The sequence below is a fragment of the Cygnus atratus genome, chromosome 1 (genome assembly GCF_013377495.2).
Source record: "Cygnus atratus isolate AKBS03 ecotype Queensland, Australia chromosome 1, CAtr_DNAZoo_HiC_assembly, whole genome shotgun sequence".
Classification (NCBI taxonomy): domain Eukaryota; kingdom Metazoa; phylum Chordata; class Aves; order Anseriformes; family Anatidae; genus Cygnus; species Cygnus atratus.
Window position 1 is genome coordinate 198,463,174 of NC_066362.1, and position 21,102 is coordinate 198,484,275.

The 21,102-nt window shown below is 43.0% G+C and overlaps 1 protein-coding gene across 5 annotated transcripts in view; it reads right to left on the reverse strand.

Moving 5' to 3' along the window:
• The window catches only part of FAT3 (FAT atypical cadherin 3), a 428,576-nt gene that overhangs the window by 144,196 nt on the left and 263,278 nt on the right, over positions 1-21,102 (reverse strand). Inside the window, exon 4 of one of the 5 annotated variants that reach the window (XM_035542390.2) lies at positions 542-915. The exons of 3 other annotated variants lie outside the window; for them this stretch is intronic. In XM_035542390.2, the coding sequence (XP_035398283.1) occupies positions 839-915 (77 nt within the window). In that variant the 3' untranslated portion in view covers positions 542-838. Of the gene's footprint in view, positions 1-541; positions 916-18,521; positions 18,657-21,102 lie in introns of those variants that run through there. One more of the 5 variants, XM_050709966.1, reaches the window with a different exon arrangement.

Sequence of the window (21,102 nt, forward strand, 5' to 3'; positions counted from 1 at the left end):
TTGAATTTCCCTAATATGGCTATGAAGCCAAGGAGAGTTCAATAGCCTTCTCCTTAGGAAATTAAATTATTTTCATTCAACCTGTAGATGGATAACCTTACCTGAGCTGTGTCCTGAAGTACTGCTTAAAAGATAACAGAACCTGCTATGGAAAGACAGCATATTTTACTGCTGTCTTTGGAAATACTGCGAATTTTATGGCATAAAGCATACATTTTTTGAAAGTGAAAATTCAAATAACTCCTTTATTAATATCTCATTTCCAAACTTGATTTAGATGAGATATGAAAAAGTATGTAACAGGTAACAAGCAGGCTAAAGTAAAAGAAGCCCAATATGCTCCTCAGTTTTAAGCCAATGACTGAGTATCTCATAGAGATACAAAGATGAGTAGGAAAGCAACTTCCTCCCCTTCCCCAGAAATTCTAACTGGATACAATTTACTGCATGCTTTACTGTTCATTATTAAATCACTTTTTTTTTTTTTTCTGCCATGCCTGTAACCAATGAACATATGGTTTGCCTTGGGATATACTGCCTAGCTACAAGTCATAGCAGAGCATGCTTTACACCCTCTTCGCTTATGGAGTTGGGGTCTTCTCCCAGAAGAGCCAGGCCAGTGCAGGACCATATATCCAAGGGCTTATCCGTTACATTCACATGGCATGGTCTGGATGGATTACCTGAGGTCTCGGCTAGAAGCTTTTCTAATATCTGATTATTGGGGAAAACTGTCTCCTGATTAAGATACTGATCTTCATCTTCACAGAAATCAGTTTTGAAATGGAAGCAAAAAAATGAAATTAGAGAGGCTTCTCGTCAAAGGTATTGTGCCCCACTAGATGCTCACCCTAAAACACAGACACTGTCTTGCCACAGTCCAAGGTAGATGTGCTTCCCAGTCTTTCTCAAACACTGTAAAGAACAAGAACACAGAAGGAAAAGCACATGAAGATATCAAAGGAAACTTTCTGTAGAACTGCCCTTGAAAGCTCTGCTTTGGGAGAAAAATGCCTTGGGATTGTTTGCTGAAAACATGGGCATTTTAACCCAACAAGTTAAATAGACAAAAGGAACTGCTAAAGCAAACACAGCTTTTCCAAAAATGTTCTGTAAATTCAGCAACTGGTTATACACACTGCTCATTTCCTCAGGCTGATTTTGCAGAAATTCATATGGGAATGTATGGGTTTACTGATGAGTTTTCTAGAAATCTCAAATATTTATTAACAGCACACACAAAGGTATGAACACAGCCTACATATCCTGAACACAGCAGAGCACACAGCTGTTCAGAAATAGAGCCATCAGCTGTCAACTGTCCCACTGCTCTTTGATAGTATGAAAGTAAATTTAGGACTTTAGATAGAAAAAACAGGGCAGCCAAAACAAATAGCATCAGAATTTTCAACCTAATTCAGGAAAGTAAAACTATCAAGCATTCCTGACCACAGAAATGCAGAAATGAATTGCAATAACCAGGGTAATTTTATTACCCACAGGCAGTGAGAGGCGTTGTAAACACTCTAACAGCACATTCATCTCCTGCAATAAATTAGGGATCGACAAAATGAAATTGAATTTCAAAGATAAATGATAGAAAATGATGTAAATTTTACTTGGAGATGTAAACAAACATATCATTTTATATAATTACACATGTAAACCTCTAATTTAGGAAGGCTGTATTCTGATCTAAATGAATGATACTTCATTGAACAAGAGAAAAAAAAAAAACAAAAAAACAAAAAACAGCAGGCAAGCCTGTGCAATTACGTGAATGACTGCTGCCTTATTGTTTTTCTGGAGGTGACAATGAGTGAAATGACCTCTTTGAAACAAGCTATGTATAAAAAGCGATTGCTTTTAAAAACAGTTATGTTTTCTAACGTGTGGTTATGTCTGAAAAAAAGTGAAGAAGGAGCTGAAGAAAAATCTTTTAATTCCTTTTTAGCTGACCCTTCTGTCTCTCGTGAGACTTCTCTTTGCTTTTTGCTGAAAATATCAAAACTCTGCATAAAATGCAAAACATACATTTACTTTAACGAAGAACTTGGAATACGCCGTTAAAGGTAGTTTTTGGCTTTTTTTTTTCTTACATTATGTTTAAAATGGCACTATGGTGTGACAGTCTGTTCTGCCTTGTGGAACAGAGGACTGAAAGGGACTTTTTCCTTTCAACAGTCAGCAAGTGCAGACCTCAGCTCCTGCAGGCAAACCCACTAGGTACACACTCTAATAAATATTTCTTTGCTCTCTAAGAGGTCAGGTTCTCTGTTCCCACATTGCTCCTGGAAGGCTGTTTGGGAACATGACTGTTCTCATCAGAACCCCCATAACCAAGTGCATTTCTGGGCACTTTACACCTATTTATTCTTTTGCTTTCTGGCACTGAGAGGGCCAGAGGGCAAACCTGGGCCATAAACCCCCAATCACTCACAGCTTTCTCCCTGGCTCTGTCTTCAGCTGCAACTAAACAGACCAAGATCCTATGGCTTCCTCTCACCTACTGAATTTTGTAGTGCCCTTCTTGCATGGTAGTTCGAACATGCTCTCACCCCTCCTAAGCCTGATGCATGGGGGCTGAATACTGTGCTCCAGGTAACATCTCCACAGGCCTCATGAAACAGCCTAATGAGTGCCTCCAGTGGGTGCACTGTGAGCAGAGAGAGGCAGTCTTGTTATTAGCCCCCCAGCGCAGTGTTTCCTTTACTCTGCTAATGAATCTCATCCCATTTCTGCTCCTTGAACCCTCAGGTATTCAGTCTTTCCTTCTTCTTTCTTCCCCGGCCCCTGCTAATTCTGGTTGGGAGAAAACACCCACTTTTGAAGCAGACATCCCTGACAGAAACACCAAACAAGATCATTTGTCTAGCCAATACTTGGAAATAATTTGTTAATGTGTGCCCTTCAGCATGCAAATTCCTCTTTCAAGACTCATCACTTTTATTTCCTCTTTAGCCAGACCCATATGCACATATCAACTCTCCTATTAATCTCCATGTCCTCATGCCTCATAAATTCTGCGGGGCAACCATATCAAATGCATTACTGAAGTCCATGTGGATGACACATACAGCATTTCTTAGAACATCGTTTATCTTATCAGTGACATCAAAATAGGCTGGTACAATTTATTTCTGGTAAACAGACGAGCACTTTCATCCCATTTTCAGTGTATTTCAATGTTTTTAATTTTACTGTCCTTCTAAATACGTCCAAAAGCCTTGCAGATGACAGAGGTTAGACAAAAAGTTCTGTGACCACAAGGCTTATTCTTCACCCTCCTGCCTGCTTGCTCTGTACCACAGACATTTCATTTGTTATCTGCCAATTGTACAGTTCAACTCCGAGATTTGATAATACCACTCAATAAGTTACTGGCTGCTTGAGTTCAATGTAAGGTGCCACTTCTTTCAAATTTCTGGAGTGGAGATTATCATTGTTATTTTACTTGCTAAAAGAGTGATGTCAGTGAGCTGGGTTTGGCCAGGCAGAAGCCAAATCCTGAACAGCTCTGGACAGCAGGGTAAAGTCTGCAAAGCTGCCTGCGACATCCCGCAATCTTCACTCGATCCTGGCTACTTTGGACCATAAACAGTGCCTGAACTCAGGTGGGCTGAAGCCAGTGCTTCTGTCACCCCAGAAAGCCTTCCCTCAGGGCAGGGTGGTGGAGCCATCACCACGCACACCATCTGCAACCCATGGCTGCAGTTTTAAAATGCAAAGACCGATAATACCCAAAGTGCCCAAGCTGCGCTGGCTCCTCCAGCACAACTGATGGGCAATTTCCCCACAGTGGCATTGCTGCCTGAGTCATCTGTTAGGGCCGTCGTGCTGTGAAACAACTGAGCGAATGCCCTTCAGGGACTGTCATGCAGGGGCTTAGCTCTCCTAAAACACTTTACATGGAATTTCGCTGTTTGCGGGATCAGGGTTTTTAAAGTTCATGTCCTTTATTTAGGCTTAAATAAAACCGTAAGAATAGAAATGGCATTCATATCTTTTGTTTTCTGCTCTTAAAAAATGCCGTGCTGCCTAAAAACCTAATTGCTAATACGATGCCTCAGCAGAGATTTTAACATCCCCCTGAATCGCTTTCATTTTCAGGGAGAAATTACAGAATTCTATTTGGGTTATAATTAGCATGTAATTATTACTTGCAGGAATAGCTATAAATATATATAACTGGTGGCTAGCTTAGTAACCAGCGCATATAATCATTATACAATTTTCTTTAATTTTTTTATGCGCAAAGGCCTCATAATTCTGCAAAAGTGACAACAGAGCCTAACTAGACTCCAGTTATAATTTATGCTAATTATTTTCACTGTTTGCGAGAAAGAAGACTTACATAACATGGGCAGTGGGGGTAGGTGGTGCCACTTTCAGTGGAAAGGGGCTATGGAAACACTCCGCGTCCCACCCTGCACGTAGAGCCTTGTTCAATCTCTTTCTTTGGCATGTTATGATATAACAACAAAGGCAGGAAAAAATAATAACAACCAAGTCTCCAATGTATGCTTTTGTATAACACATGCATAGGTCGCAGCGCGATGAAGTCCTGGTATTTGCTTTTCTCAATTGTGGAGGAGGTGTGGAGGTGTGCAGGGCACAGCTGTCAGTTTTTCCTCCTCATCAAGACGCCCTCATTACCTTTTAAAGAGAAATGATTTTGCGTTTTTCCACATACACCCTCAACGAGTGCTGTTCTTGACAATGGGAAAACAAGCCCATGTTTCTCCCAACTGCACTCAGAAGGAAGGCGTTGATCCTTCTTTTACTTCTTTTACTTCTTTCCTAGCAATTGTCTCCAGCTCAGAAAAGCCCCCACACTGGGAAAGCAGCACCTTGTGCTAACTGCAGATTCCGCAGGTCAAGTAAATCTCATCTTCATCTCCAATAAAGCATGATTCACTGGCGAGGTGACCTTCCTGATCCAAATGAAGAACACAGAGCTGCAGAAAGAAGCCTCGTAGAAAAGATATATGGCCTTGTTTCATGACATACAACTCACAGATAGATCTATGTATATCTCAGCACTCTTAAGATCCACTGCCCTTTCCAAGGTGGTCTCTTGCCTAGGAGACCATACAGAAACACGTCTGTTTATTTCCAGCTCACCCTCTGTCTTGGTCTGTAACCTTCCATGTGACATTTGATGTCTCTGTGCTTCAGTTTCCCATCCCATATAACTGGGATAATTGATATCTTTCTCTGTAAAGTGCCTTGTAATCAATAAAGGAAAAAATCAGTTGTGTAAGGGTAAGATATTATTATTAACTAACAATCTCATAAAGATCTCACTAAGCATTTTCCAAAATTTATTGCTAAATAAGAAAATCATTTAGTTAAAGAATGAAATGAATCCTTCTGCTTTCTTTTTTAACTCCTCTGTGCAGTGATTTATTTAGATTCCTACCAATGGGTGAAGTATAGCGTTAGCTCTGACCCCCCACTTCAATGGCTCAGCACATAACAAATACCAAAAATGCACAGCAAAGACAGGAACATAAGCAGCAACTGCTTTTCTCTGCAAAATAAGGCCAGTACGTCAGCCTTACTGAGCAGCTGTCAGAGCAGAGAGGCAATGCAGTGGGACCTCAGTACCAGTCTATCTTTGGCTGAGGAAGAGCAGCAGAATCAGTTGATTGCAAAGAGCTCTCAGGCAACAAATGAGAGGAGGGATCCTTAGGCTGAGCTCTTTCCACGTGTACAGGAGCTGAGGAAGGACAAGCAGACCCAAGTTGCTCAGCCTGGGGTCTCGGCAGCACGCCAAGCACCATACCCTGCTGGTTGCCTTTTAAAAATGGCAGCAATTTCTTTATAGCTCCCTGAGTGACCGAGGAAGAACCTGAGGGGACTGGGATGAGAATGTAGAGGGGATGGAGGAACTAGGAGGTGCACAGAAGTGGGAGGATGTGGTTGTGCATCAATCCTGTGAGAATGTGCTAGCAAGTCTTTGCCACTGGTGGGGCAGGTGACGGAGGAACAAGGGCCTGGTGTCACCAACACAACCAGAGCTGCAACATACTACTGCTGGAGAACAAAACCACCACATGCTTTTTATTTTCTGCCTGAAGCCCAGACTTGTTATATTTTATCTATCACTGCCCATATACTCCTTTTACAGCTCCATCTTCTTTCTACCTTCTACCTTCTCCTTTCTACTTGCAGTTAGTGCACAGGTCCTCATATCCCACTTCTTCACCCTTCAAAGGCCACAGATGATGTTGTTCACCCACTCAGAAGAGGGCTGAATGTGACTTGAACCAGGCCTCACCTGTGCTTCCCTCCTGGTCATGCTAACGGAGCTCTGAGGCCACGACAGAACCGTGAGGCCAAGCAGCAACTGAAGCCACTTCTCTCTTCCTTCCAACACGGTAAATCAAATTTCCTCCTTAGCTGACTCTCTCTTGTAAAGATCCCTATCAGAAATATTTAAGATGGATATGGGTTAAGTAGGAATGGAAACGTGTGTGAAAGCACCAGAAGAAATGGCAGTCAGGTTTAAAAGAATGGTGTGTGTCAATAAACCAAGGAGGTAAGTGACAGCAGGCAAACCGGTAAAGTGAGGAATGTGCTGTTTACATCTGGGCAGAGAGCACTGATAAGGTCCCAGCACTGATGACTTGTCAGCAGAAGACCTGTGGTCTGATAACAGAAGGAGGGCAACGAGGTTACAGGACATCACAAATACCATCATCCCAAGAGAAAGACAGATGATGGCCCTAAAGAAACCAAAGATGAAGTCAACAGGCTGTGATTAGCAGAGATGGAAGAAAACAAGCTTCTGATGCAAAGATAACTGTTAATCCCTAAATGCTTTAAAAGACCTGTCCAAACTCAGTTCATTGTCAGTTGGGAGGAACCTAAGAGACAGAGTGAGGATTTCAGCTTTGCACGCAATTTATCTCGGCCACAGCAACTGGATACATGCCCTGAGTATCAAAGTGTGAGCAGCTAAAACCAACTTACACAACAGGTTAAATAAAATAAAACATCCTTCTCCCTGCAGAAGGTCTTGGACTGAATTTTGTATCATTTACCTGTAGCACTCTTATTTCAGCCAGTTTTAATCTAGACTACTTTTCTACCAGCTTCTCCACAAAGCAGATGTCACTTTTCCCTATCCTGCTGACCACAAGCTGAGGAGAAACATGAGGATAATACACACACACGTTGTGAAATCTATTCTGTGCTAACCTATCATGACTCAATAGCTAGTTGTTATTGCACCACTGGATACAAAGGCTCTGAAGCAGAGTGGGATGCTTGGTGTGCTCATTTGCATCTCATTACCCAGCATGCTCGTCCTCCTCAGAGCTATTTTCATAGCGGCATTGTTGTCCGAGCCCTGGGAACAAGTGGAAAGATTTGGTGATTTTGGATGCATGCAGTTCTTTTCTACTCACTTTGCTCCCCTCTTACAATGAAAGGCTTTGCAAAGTGATGAAAATGAACCATTTTTTTTTCAATTTTTAAAGCTGGATGGGTGTTGTTTCTTTCTTTCGTTTTTTTTTTTTTTTTTTTCTTTCCCCAGTAGTTTAAGCTATCAGGAGCAAATCTTGAATAGTAAATAAGATTACGGAAATGTGAGCCTAATGTTCCTCTCCACAAGGTGCTCAAGCATGAAGGTTTTGATCACAGAGTAAGAAATGAGATTGAACTTCCTTCTGATTTAAGTTTCGTTTGTACAAAGAACTATTCCAGCAAAATGTGATTGCAAGCTCATCATTCAGTGAAGGGCAAATATCTTCAATCGCAATCCAGTAAGATCAGCAGCTTTCTGTGTGTGTTACAAGCCTCAGTGAAGAGAACTGAACATACTGGCTTCTGTCATTGTCTACATCTAAGACTGTGATGATTTCACCCTGTCCAATTCATCTCAAAAGCTGTAGCTTCCAATTAAAAGTATAAGTTGTCAGCCAGAATAAGTGCCTATCACTTGAGCCAGAGCAGTTTTGGTTTCTGGCAGTTGTATTGCATCAAAGGGTTGATTTACAGATCAGTGTTTTTTTTTGTTTGTTTGTTTGTTTGTTTTAATCCAGTAGTAAAGGGAATAACACTGCCTTGGACATAGAACTCAGAACACCATCAAGTTACTTAAAATTTCCACAGTTTTCAGTATGCTTTGTAAAGTTGGAAATAAAAATTCATTCCTCAATGACTTTATAGCTTTTCAGAGGCACCTCAAAAATAATAAAAAGGAATAAAATCCAGGAAAGTCTAAGAACCTCAACATCATATTCTTTAACATCTATCACACAAAGATTACATTGCACTCCATAAATGTCAATGAATTCAGCATCAAAAGCCAGCGTGAGGTTTGGAGTTAACTGCTCCATGGGTTAAACAGATTTCTCTCATTTTACAGATAGGGAATCTTAGCTATGAAATTAAAAATGTGTTGAAGACTGGTGCAAACCATAGCAGCAGCACATTTGTAGTTCTTATCTTCAGTCTCTCAGGCTTGTGTTTTAAGAATGAGATCAATTTTGAGATTCCTCTTTGGGATAAAAAGTGGACAGTATGGCTAAAAATCATACAAATACATGACAGAAAATCTCCATATAAGAAAAAAACCACTAGTGAAAAAAACAACGTATTTTTAAGGGCAACACTCAGTACCTCCTTAAAACATTCAGAGCATTTGCTGCAGGAGGCTGAGTGGCATTTCACAGCAGGATCGTGTGACGATGCTTTTAGTGTTCATGCTGTACAACCCTTGATGAATCAATTAGGCATTCTCACTCACCAAGTTATTCATTTTACTAGCAGCATTGTTTTTACAGCAGTAGCACAGCGCTAAATCTAGAAACTGGTCCTGTAGGATCCAAAGGGATCAGGTTATACCTGTTGTAGGTCCCTGGGATGTCCTTGGTGAAGTTAAACCCAGAGAAATCAGGCAAATGGATTAGGCATTTAAAACTTTTTAAAACAAAGGAAATCACTGCCAGCTTCTTTAAAACTCAAAGCTAACACTAGTACATCATACTGCATTCAGCTTGGAACCAGCGTGTTGGGGCATCACAGAGATGTGCAGGCACTGGGAGCAGAGACCAGAGACCACTTGGCAGCTGGGACAGAGCTCCACCAGAGCCAGGAGATGCACAGACCTAACCACATCAACAACAAAACTCACATCCCATAAGGATTCCAAAAGGTATTTGGTATTTGATATTTGGTTACAGCAACACCCAGAGCTGAGCACACCATTAGCAGCCAGACGATTGTGGTTGCTGCTACACAGGGCGTGGTGGTGGTGGTGGTGCACACGCGGGGGTGCACAAAGCTATTGTGTCTGTTTCTCTTCCTCAGGCAATGCTTGTACAAGCAGGTGGAATTAAGTCCAGGCAGAATGGCAACAATGCAAAGTAAGAAAATCACGAGCAGTAGTTCAGTAAAAAGTGAAATGAGCAACAGTTCATTAAAAGTTCACTAAGACACAGTATGCCTGAAAATAATTTTGCTTGGTCAGTCATAGGAAGGAAGGTAAAGAAGAAAGATTAAATGCCTTTTTAGTAAATGGATTAAATGTCAGTAAGTATTCCTTAGTCACACCACTGCAGCCCCTCTCAAAGCCAGGGGTTAGTGCAGGTGCCCCGGACCAGAATACGATCCAGGTTCAGGAGTACAGGCAGATTCACTGCACTCACCTGCATCTTTCCTAGTTGACAAATATCCCTGTATGGTGAAAGGAAGAACCGGACACTTCTTGAGCATGATTTATATGGTTTATTTCAGATATCCAAGCTAAGAAGAGATAAAATGCAGCTTAAGGGTGTCTATCTCTCCAGCCACTATAGAGGCAGTTTACAGACCCAGCTCAGGTGCAGATACCTATGGAATTTGATAAGAGGAATCCCACCCTCTGCATCCCAAGAAACAAAAAACAGCTGGCAGAGGAGGGAAGCAGAAGGGGACTGTCTTGCACTCCCAGATTTGGGGCTGTCAGTGTGGCCTTATGGCATAAATTAGTACAGTCCCAGAAACTGTCCGGGAGCTGCAGAACACCTCTGAATCAAGTCCCTTATTTTTCTAGGCTACATCACTCTCTCCCCTCACTGATATTTCTGCCCACTGGACCCTTTCCGTGCCTGTGTGCAAGGTGCGGGTCAGGAGGGACCTCCTCCATCCCGCAGCTCCTGCAGCTTGTTTGTCTTCTGGCCACCAGAGGTGAAGGAGAGAGATAACACCTGTGACCCCTATTTCTGCTGCAGAAATAATTTCAACTTTCTATTCACTTTTATTTCTAGGTCAAGATAAGAATGATAGATTAAGAACAAAAATAGCTGAGCATTCAGTCTAGAAGCTGTTGTGCTGCTCTTCCAGCTGGCCGCCCCCCCCCCCCCCCCCCCCCCGACAGCCGGCTGCCTCTAGCTATGCCAGTTATTGATTTTTGTACCAAAACATTTACACTGGCACAACCCCTAGCCAGTGCAATTATGGGGGTATAAAGGTGCTTTATACTAGCATAGATTATGAGATAAACAAGCTCATTTATACCGCCGTAACTGCATTCACTTCAGGGTATTTGCACCGCTTTAATGGTACCAGAGTCGTTAAAGCAATACAACTTGTGTCTCCAGACAAGACCTCAGCTTAACAGTAATTAACACAGATGTTTCCAGCCACCCTGAGCAGCTGAGGTTTATGTTGGAAATAGCAACTGACCCATAACAATCTGCAACTGTATGAGAAACCCCCACAAAACAGCTCCACCTTCACATGCTTTTGCCACTTGAGCAGGAAGGATGTTTGAGCAGGAGGCCCTGAGAGCTGAAAGCTGCCAGTGACCACTTTTCTCTAGAGTCTGGGCAGCAAAACAAACAAACAATCCATTCACCCAATGACATTTTGCTGCAAAAGCACTAAAAATGGGGTCAGGGCACTGTGTGGCCACAGGACCTGCCAAAGGGCTCACTCGGGGCGGGCTTTGGATAGGCATCAAGATTGGTTTGGATGAGGCACGTGTCAGTTCATCCTGGGAGAAGCTGTGCCCTGCGTGGTATGAAATGTGATAAAGGGAAGGGAGCAAGAGCACCCCTCTCCCTCAAAATCCCTCCACGGGTCAAACTGAACTCCAAAACACAGAAAACCAGATTGCGCCTTCCGCTGAGGCTGGGTTTGCCAAGAGGCTGCTGAACCCATCAGTGAGATAATGGGTAAACATTTTGCTCAGCTGCATATTCTCAGTCTCTTTATCGCTTTTTCCTAAATGACACTAGAAGAATCTCATGGGACAGTACAAGAAATTCCTGGTCCAGAAAGCACGAGATCCAATAAGCTGTCAATGCAGACACACGGGAATGCTGCCACGCGACAAGGAGCTGAGGCACGGCACGGAGGAGCTCGGTGACTTGCTCGAGGTCCAACCCTCATACGCACGGACAAGGTAAGACCGAAGCTGTGCCTGCAGCAGCATGGACACTGACCAGCCACACGGAGTCCTGATTTCCAACTATCTTCTACTTCCCCAAATGTTTGGGTAGGTGATACAACATCAGAATAAAGAAAGTGCATGTATCATTTAAAATACACATGGCATGAATACGGAAAATGCCTAACAAAACTGACACATACAGTAAAAATCTTGGGGTGAAAAATGCAAAAGTTCCATTTCGAGGAACCATTAAGTTTGAGGTTCCATTAAGTTGGAGGGAGAAAAGAAAATGATGCCTTGCCTGGTGCATCATGGCCATGGGCTGCAGTGGAGCACCTCCCACTGAAGAATGATTTAGGATCCTACTTTTGGCAGACTTAATTTCATTTTCATCCTGCATGGCCTGTTCTCTGGACCTTATCTAACATAGAGCTGTGCTAATTCTTACCTTCCTGTACTGCTTACCACCACTGATAGACTCCCTCACAAATGTTTATGACAAAATTGGGCATCAAAAGAAGTGCTTTTCTCACTGAGTCTCAGCTTTCCAACACTTTTTTGTTTTTTTCTCCTGAAAAATCCCACACCTCTTCATTGCAGTGTTTTCAATTTCCATATTTTTCTCTAAATTTAGGAGTTTGGATTTGAGGATCCCACTGTGATGTCTAAGTGATACATTGTAAGTTCCCACAGTCCTTGTATCAAGAGGACAAAAACTGGTGCTCAGAGGAAACAGTCTGAGCGGGTTGCCCTAGGCCAGAGAACTGCAACCTGCAGAAAAAGCAGCTGGACAGATATTCTTGTAAGAGCAATGAAATGCTTTTTACTTTTATTTTTCATTTGAAGAAAAATGAATTTGTGTATGACATTTGTAACAGGAAAAGAAAAAAAAAAGACGCAGGCTCTCATTTGCTTTACGTTGTGATACATAATTTTGTGGCATGTCACCAACTGAAAATCATCCTTGCAGAAGGGATTTCTTGGCTGACACATATTTGGTTCTTGTAGCACTGTCATCCCCTGACTGTGCAATACGTCCAATTCAGAAGGACTGTGGAGCTGAGTCAGACCCTAAACAGCTCTTGAACGAGCAGGTGCTCAGGGCTGTAAACAGGCATATATATTTTTTCCTGTCCTTTTCAGTATGTAGCTACCGCCATCAGCAGCTCCTGAGTGGGACCTGCTCAGTGTTTTCCTGCCCTCTTGCCTGAAGGGAAGAGGCAAGGAGTTTGATTTGGACAGGGGACTGGGAGATGCATCAGCCACAGGGGTTGCTGTGCCCCAATTCTTGCTCCACACTGCTCCTTCCACAGGTGTAATGCTTAAATGAAGTTTTTTTGATGATTCTATGTTAAAATATCTTCTATCTGGAAAAAAATACCTTTCCCATAAATTTGTGAGAGCTATACCATGGCAACACTGTGCTGTCACAGGAAGAGAACTAATATTTCAACTGTTATGAAGCCAAACAGCACACAGGATGGAAGTCATCGTGTCTAATTTTAGCTGAGTAAATCTGGATGTCCCATCTGAGGCTGTAATTTAGCTTTCTGTTGTAAGAGGCACAGGAGGAGCAGAATGGCATTGGGATTGTGGCTGTCTCCTCACTGCCTCCATGTCTACATGCCTGCCTTAGCAGAGACACCAAACTCAAACAGTGACACAAAAACAGGTCATTCTCATCCTTCACGGCCAGGGACACCAGAACAAAAAGCTGTCCTCACCGCTCCTTGCTCTTCTCCCCTCTCTTCCTTTGCCCACTCAGAGAAGCTCAGTATGTCTGTGGGCAGCAGTGTGCTGATATTCAGAAGTTTGGGCTCCTTTTGGCAATTCAGTCCCGAGGCTTAACTGTTTATATGGGAAGACTTAATGAGTACAGTTACTTGTGTGAAAACACAAGAATCTGTGGTTGTGATTATGGCTAAATTCAGACTGGAACCTCAGCTGTCAATAGTTTATTATCTTTTCCAAATTATTAAATTGCATCCCCTAATTATAAACGGTTTATTTTGAAAAGACTGAGAAAGGTGACCTGCACCTTGCAGGCAGGAGTGTGCTTTCCGTGTGACCTTCCTGTCACCCGAAGCATAATGATGCAGAAATAATTGGGAAATTCCCTCCGATGTCACCTCTCGGATTGTTCTTGCTGCTCCTCGAGCCTGTCATCGCGCTGCCGCCTGCTCTCGGTAATCACTGCTGGCACGGGACGTGCTCGCACCACGCTGCATTATTAGCAAGCTGTCAGACGCCGGCAGCTCTCAGCCCGAGTGCCAGCACGGGGAGTTATAGGGGTAATAATGTTGTGCGTTAGGTAAAAATAACTGAACTTTTAAAGTTAAAAAAAAAAAATAAAAGCACCACACACTCTTAAAAAGCCCTGGGGATTTATGAGGTGGACGCAAGCTGATGTTGAAGAGCAGTACTTTATTTGCAAAGTTCTCACTGCAAGCCTACCAGGGTTGGTGGAGGGAGTCACTGCTGTGTTTTAATGGCTTTTTACAGGCTGGATGGTGCCTGCAAGCCAAGCCCTGAGAAGGACTTGAGCACAACCCGCGCCCAAGAAGAGCTCCAGCAGGCACCACGGCTCAGACATGTGCTCCTGGTTCCAGACACCCCACACTTGCCCATCACATCGCAGAGGCTGTCACCCACCCTGGGCCTGCGCAGCAACACAGCCAGCACAAATCCTTCATCCATGGCTCCAGAGGAAGGAGGAGAAGCTGCCAAGGTGCTCTCCACCTGCACAGGGACACAGGAGGGGACAGTGACCCCTCCCCCCCCCCCCCCACGTGCCCAGCCTCATGTTTCAAGCAGCCTGCAAATGATGGGGGAGGATTCACACTCTCCTGTAAAAAAATATCCATCGCAAGTCGAAGTCCAGCTGTCAAACAGTTCATTCCACTATACCATCTTCCCCTGCATAAGGAACAGCCTCTCAGTTCAGTTTTCAACCTAACACCTCATTTAAATCTCTCCTGAAGCCCATAAAAATCTGTGAAAGGCAGTAAATATTTCAAGAATAACTCCAAGTTACTTCCCTCTCACCAACTTCCCAGCATATCATTTCCTCTGCCTTTCTTGTTTCTCTTGTAAACCCAGGATATGGGAATGCCATCAATTTGCAGCAATGATGATCATTCAAGTATTACAAAGACAACAGGATAATAAAACAATTTACAAGCAAGTTGAAACACTTAACAGCTGACCTGCTCTCTGTGTCTACGAAATCAATAGCCAAAATCTTCCCTCCCACAACAACTGCAGTTTAGGAGTCTCGTCACTGTACTTCACTCCATAGTGCCTGCTTCCAAAATACTAAATGTGAGATTCATTTACATGACACAGGAAACCGGACAAAATCTGTGTGACTCCCAGAAACAACAGAGAAATACATTTCTCTCTTGCTTACACAAATGATTAATACAAGATTTGAAAGCAGCATTTTAGCCACCAACAATTTTTCAAACTGGCACTTAGGGGAACAGTTTCACAAATGACTCTCCTGGTATTGAAGACATATTTTACCGAAATGAGCAAAGGTTGTGTAGGTGCTGAACCCCTAAGACACAAATGGCAATTCCTCTCACCAAAACATCTTTCATAAAGAAGATAGTGAAAAATATACTGGATGTGCCTGAGCCAAACTTTAATTTGAATTTTGGCTCTGCCATATCAACTCATTAGCCAGTTGGCAAAAGGATAAATCATCAGTCATCTGTGCCCATTTTGTCAGATCTCATCACTTTTCTTAGTACAGGAGTATGACTAGATGTGCTGATGTGGTTCCCACCCTTGCAAATCAGAGCCAAAGTCCAAGACAAGTGACCACAGGTAACCAGGCCTTGCATCTTTTGAGCTGCATGGGTCTCCACTGTCTTCCACGTCCATGCAAGGGCCACACAAACACCTAGGCCAAACCATTGCCAAAAACTATAAAAAAAACGTGACCTTGAATGGCAGCAGTGCATCAGCATGCTGACAATGTCTACTTCTCAGCCAGCTTTCCAAGCACACAAATCTACATTTGAAGGAGTCATAGGTAATTGAAGTTAATGCTCAGCAGGAGGATTTGTGTTATTATGCACCTAGGCATAAGGTACAAAGCTGTATTTCAATATTTCATATAGTTTTTAAATGTAATAATTTGGGATGCTTCAAACAGAGGTATCTTAAAAAGGTCAGCTTTTTAGAAGACTAAAAGAACTGCATCTTCTGAAATCAGATCCCTGCTCATTATTTCATTTTGGGTGCCTCTAAACCAAAGTAACTATTTTACTTTTCAAAATCTGTCTGAATTTAGTTAATGGCTTTAAATTAGGATAGATAATACCTGTGTGTTTAAATTTAGCACCCGGGAAAGACTCTTAGGAGTCAGTCCTATCTGTTAAACTCCTCTCTTCATGATGAAGTCAGGTGCAGATTTTGACAGATACAGCGTCCCTCCCGTTAACCACTGAACTCTTGTTTGTGCTTTTTGTTTGATGCTTTGCAAACACATGGTGACACCTCTGGCTTCAGATCAAAGCCCATGCGTAAAGACTCTTAAGCTGGAAGCTCCCCTGATAAAGGGGAGTAGGCTTACTCCTAGAGCCACTTCTTCAAGTGCAGTGCTTGTCAGAGAGAGGTCCAGGCAAGAATGTCCATCTCTGCAGGCAATGGAAGAATGGAAGGAAATCCACTGCTGCCAAGGGAAGAACAGATACAAAACTTGAAGGCTCCTGAGAGATCTCTACAGACATTGAGGCAGTGTAAGAATCTGGCTGCCTCTGCTCTTCAGACAACTGAGGAAGCAGGTAAAATGGGGCAGACTGGGGTAAAACAGCTATTAACTATTGCTTCTCTCTGTGTAGAAAAGGGGGGAATCCAGACAAGAAAAATAAGAACATAACTGTATGTACATATATATAACACATGAAATAACAGAACTCTAAGGCTATAACCTTTGTAGGTCTTGTGGGGAATGTATTAAGCTTCTCTGCTGAATACGGGTGGGAGGAAAGCAAGGAAAAGCAATGGTGATGGGTGGCCTCTCATGAGGCAGCTGATAGATCACATAGACCTGTCTGATTCTCCTATAGAGTGAAAGTTTAGAAAATATTACAACCATCTGTATCTGTTACACCTGTCAGAACATGATCGGTCCAGTTAGTCAGCGATCAGGCTGACAACTGCATCAGTTTCTCCTTCACTTGGGTAGTTCTAAGGAGTAATCAAAGCTGCTGTCAACTGGAAGTCATCATTTAAATTTGGGGATCAAGCACACCTTTTCTCCAGTTTCATGGGCACCCTGTTCAGTGCCTGTTTGCAAATGAGCTATTTTCTCAGCATAAGTTTATCTGAGAGCTACACTTCTGCTTGCCCATCTGGTCTTATGAGATAATTCTTGGGCATCTTTTGTTCTGCTTATTCCTAATGCACTCTTTGCTTGTTTAGTTAAGCTGAGGAATAACTCAATTTATTCTTCCCTTAAAACAAAATATTAAAGAAACCTACTTGTTCCTCTGAAGAAGATAAGCTATCCCTTTGAAAATGATAAGCTATTTCTTTTGTAGACAAAAATTAAAAACACCATGAAAAATCCCTCTGGCATTAACATGTCTTCACGTTTACATAGCTAACAGCAAAATAGGATGTCAATGTCTCCTTCTGGCAGTATCCATCTTAGTGGACAGTATCTTTGTATCCCATCAGTCCCCTTCTACTAAAGACTGGACTGTCAAGAGGAGTGACCAAAAGTCCATCCCCAGCACCAGGAACACAACTTTCCATATCTGCTTTCCTATAAAAAAATAAATCTTAGCTAAGAAGGAGTTTACATTGAGGATCAGATCAGCATATAAGAAAGCACTATTAATTTAAAGACACCAAGGTAGTAGTTCAGTGCGATACCACAAACACAATGGACTAAAAGGAAGGATTTAAACAAACTTGGCTCTGACTTTCCACATTTACACTTCTTGGTTTTCAGTCTTTGCAAACAATGCTTTCTTTCTTTCTCTCACACACATAAGGAAGTAAAAAAATGAGTGACTTGTAGCCATAGGGAAGAAGGGTGTTTCGACTTTTCAAGAGGACAAAAAAGTAGTTTATGCTTGCACCTCTGAAAGTGAGGATATACCATGGCTAGGCAATCTAGCTAGCTCACTGAAAGCTACATGGGGGATCTCTACCCGATGCTGTAATTATGTTTGCATCCACCTGGGCAGTAGGGAAAAGGTGGAAAGAAGCAAAAAGAAAGACGCAGATAACAGGTTGAGTTACAGCTGCTCTGCAGGTCTTCCATATGGTGAATCCTTTTGCAACCTGGCAAGGGCAGCTCCTGCAACTAGAGCCACTGAGTTTTTAAAAGCTCAATTTATATTTCCAAAGGTGACAGAACTAGGATTTAGGAGATACTACTCTTTTCCTCTGTCTGAAGACAAATTAATTCTCATATAATACAGAATACACTGCAGGTAATCTTTACTGATTCAGGACCAAAATATGAGATGCAAGTTTGAGAAAAGCTGTAGATGGGGCAGAATATCTCAAGATTGGACTCTGGGGCATTAATATAAATTTAGGAAACAAAGCAATGGAAAGGTGGTTGAACAATATGTATATATATACATATATGTACATATATATATACACACCAAATTGTTGGGTTTTGTAGGGAAACTTCAATAAGATTTACAATGTGATAATGCAGTTGAAGACTAGCTTAACTCCACTGACTCCAGTGCCCCTGTTTCCCATTCATGCCATTGTAATTTGTGTGAGTATTAGACCTGGCATCCTAACGAAATTTTAATTAATTATTCTGCACAAAACCTCAAGAACATTTTAAAAACTGCAGAAAGCGGAAGCAAGTACAGTACAGAGACTAACCAGTTGGGAATGCTGTAGTGCTGAGACAAAGAGACATTGTGTCGAATGTGTTTTTGAAAGGCTGTAGCAGCCCCAAAGAATACATCACTGACACAGAAAATTACTAAACATTTATAAATAATACAGTATGCTCAAACCTATCACAGTGCAAACAAAACAGATCAGCAAGCTATCAAGTAGCTGATGAGAGAGGAAGACATGAAGTCAGCCTGCAGTAAGCCAACTGATGACAACTGGTGTAAGCAAGGGGGCAGGTGAACTAGGGTTGTAACAAGGGCTGTAGCAAGGCAGGTGCAATGGTGCTAGCGATGCTCACGTTCCCGACTGTTCTTACAACCACACCACGCTTCAGTTCCTGCAGCTACAGCCACTGCTGACACTCGTAAGCCACTGGGAAATTCTGCAAGAAAATCAAGGTACAGGGAGGAGAGGGATAAGGGAGTGAAAGGAAAGTTGTGATGCTGAAGATTATCTCCAGCAGCAAAGTGGAAATGACATTGAAAGTAAGCTTCACAGATAAAAGACAAACGCAGTCAAGAAATCCTAAGCACTACTAAAAGGCTCTGCGAACGGATATGTCTATTATGAGAAACAATATAATTGGCTCTCTTGAAGTTTGAATGTCACTCAAAGAGTTTAGCAAGACAAAGAAGTAATAAATTGTATCTAGAAGGGGGGTTTTTCACTAAACCATCACTGAACAATAATGCTAGATAATACGTCATAATGCTATAATTTAGTGCTCCTGTCAGATAGAAATTAAGGTAAACCAGCATGGCTTTATTTATAGAATTTGACCGACAGGGTCAAATCATCACTACAAAAACAAAACTGGTAATGAAACATAATAGGTTGCAGCTATATTAACTACTTTAAGATGTAAAAAATCTTTTCCCCTATCTTTTTGTTGATGTCCAAGTGCCAAAGGCAGACTGATACTTACTTCATAACTTACCCTCATTTTAGCCTTCTTTTCTGAGGTAAGGAGAGGACATGAGTGTGTGCTGACTGATAAAAGCCCTCGATAGCTTTGAATAGGTGATTTCAACAAAATTTAACAGAGGGGTATGTGTCTCAATGGTACTGATTCAATATATTTAGGTAGGACTAGATGTTCTTAGTTGCCTTTTCCAACCTAAATTATTTTGATTCTGTATTTTGGGAAAATGAGCAGCTGTAGACAGAAGAGACCCAGGAAGATCAGGGTGGTTATGGTGGACCTGCTTGTGATGACAGGTAGAAGCTGTATTGCATTTACGTGGTAAGGGTTTGGTAGCGGGGAGAGCTGCAGAGGTGGCCTCTGTGAGCAGAGCCCAGCAGCTGCTCCAGGTCAGATCAGAGCCAGCTCCAGATGGTTCCAAAAGGGACCCGCTGCTGGCCAGAGCCAAGCCATGAGTGAGGCTGGTTAGGCCTCTGGGAGAGCAGATTGAAGGAAGGGGAAATCTGCTGTGCTACAGCAGCTGGGAGAGAGGGGTGAGAGCTGAGAGAGAAGCAGCCCTGCAGCCCCCAAGGTGAGTGCAGCAGGAGGGCAGGAGGTGCTCCAGGCACGCAGCACAAGTTCCCCTGCAGCCTGTGGGGAGGCCTCTGGTGGAGCAGGCTGTCCCCCTGCAGCCCATGGGTCCCACATGGAGCAGATCTCCACGCTGCAGCCCCCCCGTGGAGGAGTCCCCGGTGGAGCAGGTGGATGTGGCCTGGAGGAGGCTGCGGCCCATGGAGAGCCCCTGCAGGAGCAGGCCCCGGGCCGGAGCTGCAGCCCGTGGAGAGGAGCCCACGCAGGAGCAGGGGGTCTGGGGGGAGCTGCCACCCACATGTGGGGGAGCCGTGCTGGAGCAGTTTGCTCCTGGGGGATGGACCCCATGGTACGGACCCTTAGGGGGGCAGCTTTTCCCCGTTCCCCTGCACTGCTTGGGGGGAGGAGGAGGTGGAAGAGGGTGGATGGAGGGAAGGCGTTTTTAGTTTGCTTTTAGTTGTCACTGCTCTACTCTGCTAGTGATAGGTAATAAATTATGTTAATCTCCCTATGCTGAGTCTGTTTTGTCCGTTATGGTAACAGGTGAGTGATCTCCCTGCCCTCATCTCAGCCCTTGAGCTCTTTCCATCATATTTTCTTCCCTTTTTCTTTGAGGAAAGGGAGTGAGAGAGCAGCTATGATGGAGTGCAGCAGCACAGCAGGTTAAAACCACAACAGAAGCCTAAGAACTAGCAGGCACCAGCAAGGATATCCAGTCCCGAGCTCTTCATTCTAGGTGGTGAATTTAAAAGTTGCTGTCCTACCTCCTCAGAGAACAGCAAAACCTCAAGGCATGTACATGAAAAATCTTGTTCACAGAAATCTTGTTCTTTCCATGGGCACTATACCACATCAAGACAAAATATCTAAAATTCATTGTCTCTGAGAGAAGGCATAAACTGTAACACAAATCGAGGAGCTCATTGTGGAGAATCTCACTTCAGAAATCCTCCAGTTCTGCGTTGGGCATTTTAATCCAGTTGTGGCTCAGTAAGAAATGCCAAAGCAGCCTCAGCAGTAAAGCACAGGGGCTGGACGTACCCTCCCAGGTAAATGCTCATGACACTCTGAGGGACACTCACATTTCTCTGATTACTTGCCTTATTTCCCTTCTCTCCTTCCATTACAGAAAGAGTTATTTTTTGTACTGAGAGCCAGCATAAAAGAAAGGGTACAGCAGTTATCAGTATAGTGCATCCTACCTATTACACTCTGATGTGGAAGCCAAACTCATCTCCTGGAAGAGCAGAGATGCCAGCTTGAACCTTCAGGGTGAGAGGACATTGAATTTCCTGGACGAGTGCTCTAACCACAGCACTAATCCATCAGACATAGA